Source organism: Leptidea sinapis, chromosome 19 (genome assembly GCF_905404315.1).
Source record: "Leptidea sinapis chromosome 19, ilLepSina1.1, whole genome shotgun sequence".
In the NCBI taxonomy this organism is placed as follows: Eukaryota; Metazoa; Arthropoda; class Insecta; order Lepidoptera; family Pieridae; genus Leptidea; species Leptidea sinapis.
Genome location: NC_066283.1, coordinates 4,485,267 through 4,497,502, shown reverse-complemented (window position 1 = coordinate 4,497,502; position 12,236 = coordinate 4,485,267). Strand labels below are relative to the sequence as shown.

At 36.0% G+C, this 12,236-nt stretch overlaps 1 protein-coding gene across 11 annotated transcripts in view; it reads right to left on the bottom strand.

Moving 5' to 3' along the window:
• Nucleotides 1–12,236, bottom strand: part of LOC126969874 (5-oxoprolinase) — a 60,576-nt gene that overhangs the window by 4,705 nt on the left and 43,635 nt on the right. For all 11 annotated transcript variants that reach the window (XR_007730484.1, XR_007730483.1, XR_007730485.1 and 8 more), the window contains exons 22-29: nucleotides 11,632–11,742; nucleotides 9,760–9,893; nucleotides 8,219–8,330; nucleotides 5,339–5,470; nucleotides 3,767–3,859; nucleotides 2,694–2,829; nucleotides 1,517–1,624; nucleotides 82–179 (exon numbers count right to left, since the gene is read on the bottom strand). Coding sequence is in view for 1 of the 11 variants with exons in the window: in XM_050815459.1 (XP_050671416.1) it covers nucleotides 82–179; nucleotides 1,517–1,624; nucleotides 2,694–2,829; nucleotides 3,767–3,859; nucleotides 5,339–5,470; nucleotides 8,219–8,330; nucleotides 9,760–9,893; nucleotides 11,632–11,742 (924 nt within the window). In the remaining 10 variants the exon portion in view is untranslated. The remainder of the gene's footprint in view (nucleotides 1–81; nucleotides 180–1,516; nucleotides 1,625–2,693; nucleotides 2,830–3,766; nucleotides 3,860–5,338; nucleotides 5,471–8,218; nucleotides 8,331–9,759; nucleotides 9,894–11,631; nucleotides 11,743–12,236) is intronic.

The following is a 12,236-nucleotide window of genomic DNA, read 5'->3' as shown; positions in this document are numbered from 1 at the left end:
GAAATTATAAAATTCAATCTGCAGTGATTAATTGCACTATGCTAACTATAATAGATATAAGTATTCAATTTTAACTCTTACCCCAGGATACACTTCAATAGACGCCTTTGCCCCAAGATCGATAAGTTTACCCCTGTAGCGTTGTAGCAAGTTCTGTCCGCGTTGCCCCGCCTCACCACCTTCAATCGTTAATATACAAAATATAATTATGGAAACTCTTTCGCGGGGCAATCTGATTCACCTATTTTTATTATAAAAAATTCAGAGAAACTGCACAGTGAAGTTCGTTATTATTATTAAGAGTATATTATGAGCTTATGTTTTCAGGGGGTGAACATTAGCGACGCCCAAATTACACTAAGAATATAATATGCAATATTATTTCTATGACAATAAGGGACGAGACGAGCAGCACGTTCAGCTGATGGTAATTGATACGCCCTGCCCATTACATATGCAGTGCCGCTCAGGATTATTGATAAATCCAAAAATTATGAGCGGTACTACAATTGCGCTCGTCACCTTGAGTCATAAGATGTTAAGTCTCATTTGCACAGAAATTTCACTAGCTACGGCGGCCTTCAGACCGAAACACAATAATGCTTACACAATAAGTAATGTCCGAGATTGAAGCCCCATCCCTCATCAAACAGAGGCATCAGTCTCGTCAGTTTTGCACTTACCTGAAATACGACACTGTTCATTTTTGGATATGCTGTTATTTGGACAGTTTTTCATAGCGTGGCGTTGTATTCAAAGCGCGTCAAAACACAACTGAACGAAACTCTGCCTAAAAGACGCGTAGGTAGAGTTTTGCTTGAGACAATTTTTGAATGAGATTGTGAGTCCAGTTGTTTACTCTCATCAAGTTCCTGAGAAGGCAAAAGGCCTTGGAAAACAAACCCAACGCGCCATTCGGTCACGGTGACTTAAGAAAAGACAAATAGATTTATAGACATATAGGTGATATAAACCTATATGTCTATAAATCTATTTGTAAACCAGTTTTTTTTATATGAAAATAAGGGGCGAGACGAGCAGGACATTCAGCTGAGGGTAATTGATACCCATTATAATGCAGGTGGTGAGAATGATATCCTAATTGGTGGAATGTCGTGTGAAGGTGGAATTCGGCGACAGGAATCAGGTGAAACAGCTCTTCGGAACACTCCCCGTGATAAATGCGGTAGAAGACACACAATGAAGCGACGTCTCTACGCAACACCAGATGATCGAGCTATTCACAGAGCACTTTTACAGTGGAAGGTACTACTACAAAGCTGTGGAATGAGCTTCCTTGTGTGGTGTTTCCGGGACGATACGACATGGGTACCTTCAAAAAAAGCGCGTACACCTTCCTTAAAGGCCGGCAACGCTATTGTGATTCCTCTGGTGTTGCAAGAGAATGTGGGCGGCGGTGATCACTTAACCAGGTGACCCGTACGCTCGATTGTCCTCCTATTCCATAAAAAAAAAACAGTGGAAGGATTATTATATTATATCGATGTAAGCTTACCACACAAGCCGTACGGCGCGAACACTCTGCGCTCTGTCAGAACCGACAACTGTACGGTGCGACGGAATGTCAATTCTCGTGTGACGCCATCACCGCCACGCCAGTTGCCTGCACAGATTATGAATGAATGAATGAATGCAAACACTTTATTGCCCTAAAAAATTAATATTCAAAAATTTGTACATAATAGTTATGGTAGTACAGTTAGGCGACCTTATCGCGATCAGATATTCAGCGATCTCTTCCAAGTAACCTAAAGGTTTAGGGGATTTTATTTATAAAATGACAAATGGCAATAAATTAACTTAATGTAGGATATACATACGCATGTATATATATACAGGCTGTTACAAAACTACCCGTAAAGCTGAAAGGAGGTTAAATGGGGCCTTATAACGAGTCCATTCACAATATTTAAGAACCGCGGTAACGTTGTACTTTCCCCAAAAAAATTAAAAAATATTATTATTTTCACTGATGTGCAAACCCTTTTTCAGTGAAATTAAAGAGTAAAAGACGCAGAATGTACCTTCATTTCTACGTACTTCACGGAACGACAAAATATTTAATAGTTATTTATGCAACTGTTGTGTAATAAGGGGCATTACAAACAAATTATCAACAGTTGCATACAAGACTTTATCTACACCCAGAATATGAATCCTCTAAAAGATTCTGGGACAGTTAGCTTACTGCTAACATTAAAACACAAGTCCTAGTAGTAACCTAATATCATTCATTACTGATTATATTCACATAAACTAAGTTTTAATGAAACAATTATTTATTTTAGTAGTACTTTACATTTTATATAGTGCAATAATTAAAATTCACTCGAATATAATGTTCTTTGGCAGCGTTTAAAATGAATCGCTCATTTTTTGTGAACAAAACAATAAAAATATAGAAGAAAAATGGCGGTGATTCGAATAACCTACTTTTTTTTACGGCCGGCGACTTTCTGGTAGTGTGGAACAGGCGTAAACGAAAATGTTCTTTTTTTGAATTTCATACAGATACCACGCATCGAGCAATAAGAATGTGGTTGTCTGTTGAAACTCTTTGCGTTATAAATTGTATAATGTTATAAATTTAAGGTGTTATGTGTTTTTTTAGTTACTAATAAAGTATTTTCTATTCTAAAAAGGCAACAAGTTCGGTAAGGTATAGGTCCAACCTCTGCCCCCGGAGTTGCCCCGCAGCGAGAAGGCCCCCACCAGGATGGGGTACCTGGTCTCCACTATCTCCACGTCTGTTATCCGCGTGTTCGTCATGTGGGTATGTACTCCTCCTGAGCCATGCCAGCCCGGACCCTGAAACACAGCAGCTTTCCTTTACTTCTTATATAAAAATGTTATAAACGATATGGACTGTGTATTCCTGTGAGTAATGTTTCATAAAATCGCTTCGACACGTGTTTCATCTGCCACAAGAGAGCTGCTCAAATCAGAGAGTGTTAAACTCCTTATTAATAAAAAGGCATAAAAGGCATTTATTTTCTCAAAATTGATTCCTTTAGAATTCTTTTTGATTTCTTTTCTACTATACTAGATACTACTACCGCTTCGGAAACAAATGGCGCTCTGAGAGAGAAGCGGCGCAAGAAACTCTCCCAGCATTCTATTTTTGCGCTCTTTTCAATAAAAATATACAATATTGTACAGTCATTTCTATCGCTATAAAATAATCATATTCTAGTCCCAGGCTGTCCGATCACTTAGATATTCAGCTGATTATCTAGGAGTGGAGTAATAGGATTTACGACAGAGCCATTTTTTTTATAAAACACTAGCTGACCCAGCAAACGTTGTATTGCCGATATTAAAATCGCGATACAAAAGTTGTTTTGATCGTAGATGGGTGAAAATTTGAAGTTGTATGTATTTTTTAATGCTGACTCATAATCAAACAAATTTTAATTTTTTTAAAAAAAATATAAAAAAAACAATCGTGTGGACCACCCTTAACATTTAGGGGGATGAAAAATAGATGTTGTCCGATTCTCAGACCTACCCAATATACACTCAAAATTCCATGACAATCGGTCAAGCCGTTTCGGAGGAGTTCGGTCCCGCACACCGTGACACGAGAATTTTATATATTACATTTAAATTTATTTATAGATAATGCCTGAACAGTGGCTGGGACTTTATTATAAAAGTGTATACATACAATGTATTTCCACAAAAAGAAGCCTCCCACTGGTAACATAAAAATTTCCTTAATAATAACAAAATAATAGTTGTTTACCGCTCCGCTTCCCCCCGCCACCGTCTCGTAATACCCCCACCCGCTGTCGCCCACCGTCAGATTGTTCATACAACCCTGGGACGCCGCACACACCTGCAAGTCACATTACAATTACATTCAAACATTAACTGTCTACATTATTTTTCAAATTAAAATAAAGTCTTCATTCAGTAAATTTTTACATATACAATACTTAAGGTACTTCCCCTGCATGTGGCATAGCCGTGGGACACCTGTAGATAATATTAAAAATAACAGCTTTTGAACTATTTGTTATGTTTTTAAAGTGATAACCCTCACTTCTAGGATTAATACACATACCTGAGAGTTGAACAAGGCGTACAAGATTTTATGACGATACGTCACTCGAACGGTTAGCTCAGTTGGCAGAGCACTGGCACAGAACGCCAGAGGTCGATTTAATTTTGTTTTCAATTTTTTTTGTGTATTAATCCTAGAAGTGAGTGTTATCACTTTGAAAACATAACTAATTGTTTAGATATACAAGAGCGACATCTCAAGTAAATTTCCCAATATGCAAATATTGGGGTTGAGCTGGTTATCAACGGTAAAGTAAATCCTGTAGATGAAGCCACAACCTGAGAGTTGAATGTTTTTTACCAATAGTAATGACATACTTAGTACAATATTACATACTAACAAAGTTTATTGCGCATTTTCTAATCTTCCAGAGAACAACTTATTTCCGAAGCGGTTCTCGATATCTCGGAAAAGAGTACAACTTATGTTTAACCGCACCGTGTCTTGCCACTTTTGTCGCCTATTTCTACCGATGATGTGCTAATTAATCAATTTGTAAGTAATGTTGCGGTGTTAATTGATACGTTTCAAATAATCCATTTTTCATATTCAACTTCAAATATTTTTATTCAAAATAGGATGTGACATCACTTATTTAAAGTCAAAAACTACCACTCATTCCAAAACGAATGCCTCAGACTTGAGAAGATTGGCCGCAAAAAACTCGGCGATCTTTTTTTTTCATCACACAAATATGTTTATAAACTAATAATCATTAAGAAAGACATTTATGTTATAGTAACCTTTACCACACAAACGTTTTTAGCAATTCTTTTGAATAGCGTAATACTTTTGTTTTGAACATTAACTGGGATATTGTTGTAAAAGCATATACCCACAAAATACTTACTAACTCGACTTAGCCGAGTAGTAGGCATTACAAAGTTATGTCTGTTCCTGGTGTTACCAGCATGGTAATGACAGTTTCTAGCAAATTCACTTATGTGCCTATGAACATATATTACGTTATCAAGAATTTATTGAGAAGCAACAGCCAAGATGTTAATTTCTTTCACTCTGACAAGAGTGTAACGCCGAAGAAGAAGAGAAGATAGGTTTATTGAAAACGGCCGTTGTTCTGTTCGCCAATACTTGAATACGGGGCCCCTATTGTAATTTGGAATCCAGAGTAATGCCAAGAAATATAGCAAATTCCGCCGGTTTTATCACCTCTCCGTTTAACAAAACACTACACCTCCTCCTTCTTCTAATATGCCTATCCAAATACAATTGTATTATGCATCAACAAACCTGGAACGCCTTGAGTATAACATCTACCACTCGCTGCGATGTGAGAACATTCCCGCCCACCACAGCCGCATCCTCACTCGGATCCAAGATGGAGTTCGGTGGTATTATCACCTTAACTGGCTTTAAGCATCCCTGAAAAATATTTCACTATGTCAAGTTTTGTTAGAACAGTTGTATACAGGGTAAAGACTGAATAATAATGAAGAGGGCAAAATAGGATTTAAAATCATTTATTGGATGTCAAAAACTACCACCTATTCAAAATAGTATACCTATAAGACCTGAGAAGAACGGTTAAAGAATCTCAGCGGGCTTTTTAAAATTTAGATTCAGTATATGTACAGTCCCGCAAACTTATCTGGCCCGCTGGCGGCGTCGCTGTTATCGCATTAAGTGTTGCTAGTAAATATTTTTTGCAATAAAGTGGGTAAAAATAATATGCACATATTAGAGGTGTTCAGGGTGTCACGGTTTTCACTACTTTCGCTTTCTTTCGCTATTTTTTGTTCACGCATCTGACAGAAAATAGCAAAACTAACGTTAATAGTGACTCCCTGAAAACGCCTAATGTAAAATAAATGTTACTTCACTAAGAAGTAAACAAATAGTGTCATTAAAAATCTTTATATTTTTATACAATAATTATGATCATTTACATAAAATGTATGCCGAGTGTTCTCTAACGGAGATATTCCAGGTATTCTTATATCACCGGAATTGTTTAATTCATAAGTCATTTCATCATCATCAGAGTCACTACTTTCACTTTAACTATCACTACCTAAATTAATGATGAAAGCCTCGTCTAAGTATCCATCCCTTTTTGGATACTCGTTTTCAATGTTTTTTACATGATTGCAATGCTTTTGCCATTCCGTAACTGTTATTTTATCAAAAGCTTCTGCAATCAATGTAGGCATTTCAGAATTTGATCTACCAATATTCTGATCTGCTACATTTCTTTTCATAGAGCTCCAAATCATTTCGATTGCATTTAAATCGCAATGGTATGGTGGTAACCTTAACACGCTGTGTCCATTACTTTTCAATAATTCATCTATTTCGTAAATAGGTTTTGGTTTGTGCCTTTTGATTAATTCGTAGAGTTGCGGTTTTGTGAAATGTTCACTAAATTCAACATTGTTTTCTGACAGCCATTTTTGCATATCAGCCTTTTTATAATTTGAATTAGGGCATTTGTTTATAGAAATACTATGATATGGGGCATTATCCATTATGATTAATGTTGGCCGATGTCGATTTTGTAGAAGTCTATCAGTCACCCATTTTTTGAAATTTGTACTATTCATTTCATCGTAATAATCACCGCTTTTTGTATTTGATTGATAAACTAATAATGCATTCTCCACAAAGCCAGCTTGTCCTCCCGCATGAACAATTATTGATCTGTTTCCTTTCCAGACTGGATTAAGCACACCATCAACTTCATCACTTTGCCAACAGCGTCCAGCTGTATGAGACGAATGAATATAAGTCTCGTCCAAAAATATGACTTTTTTTTTTCACCGCATTCATTTTCATAAATTTTTTGTAGATAATTAGCTCTCCATGCTGATACATATCAGTAATGACATCATTACGTTCAATTAGTACTTTTCGATTAGACTTTGATTTCTTGTAACGAAATCCAATTTTAGTGAGTATTTTTCGGAGTGTTTCACGACTCCCTTTAAAATCAATGTCTTCTTGGAGCACATTTAACAACTTTGCTAATGTGGGAATATCTTTGCGCATGCTGTAGAATTCATGAATTTTTCTTCTAATGACACCGAGATCAAAATTGTCCACTTCAATTTTGCCTTTAGTCCTTTTCCTTTTTTTAAAGTGCGTGGTGGTATTTTTTTAGAAGCTGACAACACTAACCCGTGGCAGCAGCAACGCGTTCATACAACTTATCGAAGGATATAATTGGTGCCTGAAGGCGTTTTTCTTCCTTAATATAATTCACAACTTGTAATATAACGTTCCTCGCATCACTTTTTAAAGCTTTCGGCATTTTTCACTTATTAAAACCACAAAAAGAAAAATAAACACACGGAACAAACAATCAATGGTCGGAATGTCATGGAATAATAGGCTGATTGACATTTCAAAATGGCGACGTTAGTTCTACTTTTAGCCACCGGGCCAGATAAGTTTGTGGCACTATAGTATCGTACAATATGTCAATTAGGAAGAGGAACGGTCCAACAATAGGCCCTTGTGGTAGCCCCCGGACCGAGAGGAGTCCCAGGACACCCACACCCATCTAAACGACCGGCAACGCTTCTGTGATTCCTTCAGACTTTCCAAATTTTTATGAGAAACGGTGATCACTTATATTCAGGTCACTTCAACGCTCGTTTGTCTATTTTTAATACATAAAACTACATCCCACCACCACGCCGTTGTTTTAAATAATAAAGATTTTCAACTTCTCCGCTGATTTGAACCCGGGAAGTCTTAACTATCAGACCATTGAACTAATAAAGTAAGACTGATCAGTAACTACCATATTTGACCAGCGTTTGACGATAATATCCGAAATACGCTGGGAGGAACCATACTAGGTATAATGCTTTTTCCTTACGTGATGATTTGGTAATTGCATGAGAGGATCCACAGAAAGGGATCCATGTCTGTGAAAGGATCTGTCCACCCTGAAAACGTGCTCCTACAAAGGTCACGAAACGAAATAAATAAAAAGAAATGTAAATTAAACGTTAAATTAATTAATTATGTACCAAAACAGTCAAAAGTGTACGCGTTTTAAAAGTATTTTAATATAGATTTCTAAAGAAGTATTCAATAACATAAATAACACTCGAACTGTTGCAAGAATCTCTTAATTTCTCTCCGATCACGTTGAACAGCACTCACCTGATTGAGCGGCACATCATGACCGACCAGGCATCGCAGACAGTAGATTATGGCAGATAGGGTAATAGCCCGGGGTGCATTCAGGTTGCCCCATACCTCCACACCGGTTCCCCTAGGATTATGAACAATATTTTAAGTAATTTATTATATCTAAAAATGTGGCCCGGATTCGATGATAACTCCAGGAAATTTTTGATTCGCCCAGCAAATGATCCAGTTTGGTATTAACGGCAACCATTAAATTTTAGGATAGCATTTCGGTTTAAAGAACTTTAATTTCTCATTAAGACTGTCGTCACTTACATGAGAACATAAAATCAGTGAGTGAGAGGCGAATTTGCTCATTGCTGCTTTCCGGTTTTTTAAGGCGGTGGTCCAAGTTACAAGATATAGTTTATTGTTATTATGATAAGATGTTTTTATTCATTGCTTTGTAAATGATATAGCAGCCTTTTTTTGAAGATGTTGAGCGAAGTCGCTTCTCTTACAGTTTTCGGAAGCTTATTGTATAGCTGTGCTCCTGCAAATGTTATATTATTTTTACCATAGTTGGTTCTAATACTAGGTAATACAAGGTGTCTGGCGTGACGTAAAACATATTTGTTGGTATTGTGTTTTGTTGTGAATGTTGTATTTGAGTGAATGAGTCTGAGTTATCTTATATATAAGTATGCATGTGTAGTAGTTGTAAAGTTGAGTAATGTTCAATAGTTTCATTTCTTTGTAAATAGTTTCTGTAGGAGTTAAGTAGTCATAATTATGTAAAATTGAAATAATTTATTCAAAGAAATCATTTAAAGAAATTATATGTATTTATTTTATACTATACTAGCGGACCCGACAGACATTGTGCGGTACACACGTGTTCAATTTGAAAAATCGGTTCAGACGTTAGGAGATCACTAACATACGTAGGAGAATTACCTAACGGCTGTTCCCAATATACTATCTACAGATAGAAATAAATTACTATCTTCTACTTTCAGTACTTACCTGTCAATATTCATTTATTTATATAACCACACTACATCCATCATTACAGGTTTAACCTAATGCGACAGAGTAATGAACAAATAAAGTTACAACAATACTATCATTGAAACACATATTTCGTAAAAGAAAAACTTAATAACTTAATAATCTGAAGCTATCCCAATATACCCGATAAGTCATTCTTATCGCCTTATATTGGGACGCGTGAATTGCAATTTCCATACAAACTTCTATCGCTGGTAAGCTATACGTCGTCCTATTGACAGACAGCGTGTACGGATAAGGTGAGTTACCATCGATAAGTTTGTTAGGACCGAAAAGTCAACGATAGTTACGATTTTTATCTGAAATAGGCCACAACCATAGATAGAATTCATTGGGAACGGCCGTTAACCTATCTCAAATTCACTGGAACACTTCAAAAATAATCATATAAATCGGTCCAGCCATTTAGGAGGTAGTTCAATTGTGAATCTAAACCATCCTCGAAGGAGTCTACTGTCAACACACTTACAGAAGAATTATGTATCTAAAGATAAACTCCTTACGTGAAGTCACAAATTGCAGTTCCTTCATCTTTATCCAGAGTGACAGTTAGGGCTATGGGCGTGCCGTTGTCCATATATTCTGTGGCTCTTAGAATACTTTCTCCAGTTTCATTCAGCGTACGTATTGCTATCTCCTACAAAAAAAGACAATTTTACAAAGAAGTCGTTCACTTAGCAAATATAAATAGAAACATATTAATTTATTTATGTACCATAGGGAGTGACAATAACATAACATATTGAAACAACACTTGGTACACGTCATGAAGCTACATCAGAGGGCCTACCATCAACTTTTAATAAGCGATGCGAATCCGATGCAGTTCAGTTTAGGTACCTAAACTGAATTACTAAAATTCGTACCATGAAGTGCCTTTTACTGAATCGCTTATGAAGAATGAACGAAATAAAATTGCGTTTCGAAACCTAAAATGATATGATTTTAGCGGTTTTTTTGCGTAGAAAATACTTACTAAAAATACATTTTAAAATTGTGCAATTGCGTCAAATTATAAACTATTAAACCCTTTTTTATACTTATTAAATAATAGTAATATAAATAAATATAGTTCTTTGAATTACAAATTAAATGCTTGCTTATGTGTTTTCGTAAAAATAACGGGTTATGAACGCACCTCCATTGATGTTTGATTTGAGGACCACAGAGTACATTTTTTTTAATTCGTTCTTGCGAACAGGCATTTTTTTGGTATTTATTTTCAGTAAATTGCTTTACAAAAAAGTCCAATAAAGTATTCTCATCTCATCTTTAATCAATAAATTGTTTTTGTTTCTATGTTTTCACTATTTTTCAAAAGTTATTAACAATACGATTCACTTTCCTCTAAGGAAGTAGGAACTTTTTTCGAATCGGTCACTTTGACAAATAAGCTATCCAGTTTAGGTTGAACACCTCATGGTACGAATGAATGAACGAACTAAATCAGTTTGCGATTCAGTTGATATCATTTTTGACATTCAATTGACATCATTGCGATTTAATCAGTTGATTTGACGTCAACCTAAATTAGATAGCTCTAATCACGTCGTGGTACGAAATAGCAAAGCAGTTCATTTTAGGTTGTCAATTGAATCGCAATAAGAGTTCATGGTAGGCCCGCAGTTCATGAAGGGGGATCCAGAGAAGATCAGATAAGAAACTCCCAGCACATCTTTGAAATCATATAACAACTTAACCTATTGAATATAATATTATTATACAATTTATTACATATACAAATACAAACAAACACATTACTGCTTCACGACAGAAATAAGCGCCGTTGTGGTGGTTTTTAATATATGCTACTGATCACAGATCACACTTAACTTAAATAATTATAAAACTTTGCAGTTAAATTTATTCCTTGAAAGTATTTAATATCAACATCATTTATGTTTTTTCTGGGTAACAGTTTATATTAACTCGTAAACCTTTTAACATACTAAGCTATAGCATCGCAGTTTTTTTTTAATGAAAATAAGGGACGAGACAATGCAGTGCCGCTCAGGATTCTTGAAAAACCCAAAAATTCTAAGCGGTACTACAATTACGCTCGTCACCTTGAGACATAATATGTTAAGTCTCATTTGCCCAGTAATTTCACTAGCTACGGTGCCCTTCAGACCGAAACACAGTAATGTTTACACATTACTGCTTAACGGCAGAAATAAGCGCCGTTGTGGTACCCATAATCTAGCCGGCATTTTTCCACTGGTAGGTGGTGTTAATTCAAAGTCGGCAACGAATCTCTTAATCTCTTGACTTCTGCTATTGCTGGTCGGGATTATACCCAAGGGCGTATGGATTGTTTACTTTTGATCAGATAATCCACTTGCCCGTTTACCCCCCCTATCTAGAAAACCACGTACCTTCAACATGTCTCTTACAGCGAGTTCTGCATTTCTCTGTATATAAGACATATAGGCTTGAACCACGTCGAGTCCATATTCTTCAATTAGATCGCACACCAATTGTATACCCTACGCAGAAATAAAATTTATTTAAAAAGAAGGTATTAAATTTCATTTTAAGATTCCATTAACCTCTACTTTATACCACTGGACTGGCGGCTGTCAAAGTGCTTTTGTGCCTGTTTGATATTCGCCATTTTGGCGCTGATGGCCATGTAGCGAGAGTCTGCGGAACTAAAACTAGTGGTGACAACCTCAGCAAACATCGGTAGATGGTGGGATACTATTTCCAAAAATGGTGTACTCTATTACGTTGATTTTTGAAGTATAAATAAAACGTAGATAAAAAAAAATAATAAAAAATGCAAAAATACTTCAGAGTATTGTACGTTCCTTCGCAACCATTTGTATTATACGTCAAAATTTGTTCTCTGGACGCTCGCGAGTGGCGCTTCAAATAGGCATAAAAAATTTGCTGTCAAACATATGGAACATTCACATAGACTAATAAAAATATAGACGTAATCTTTAATAAAAAGTTTTATCCAAAATCCTTAGTTATA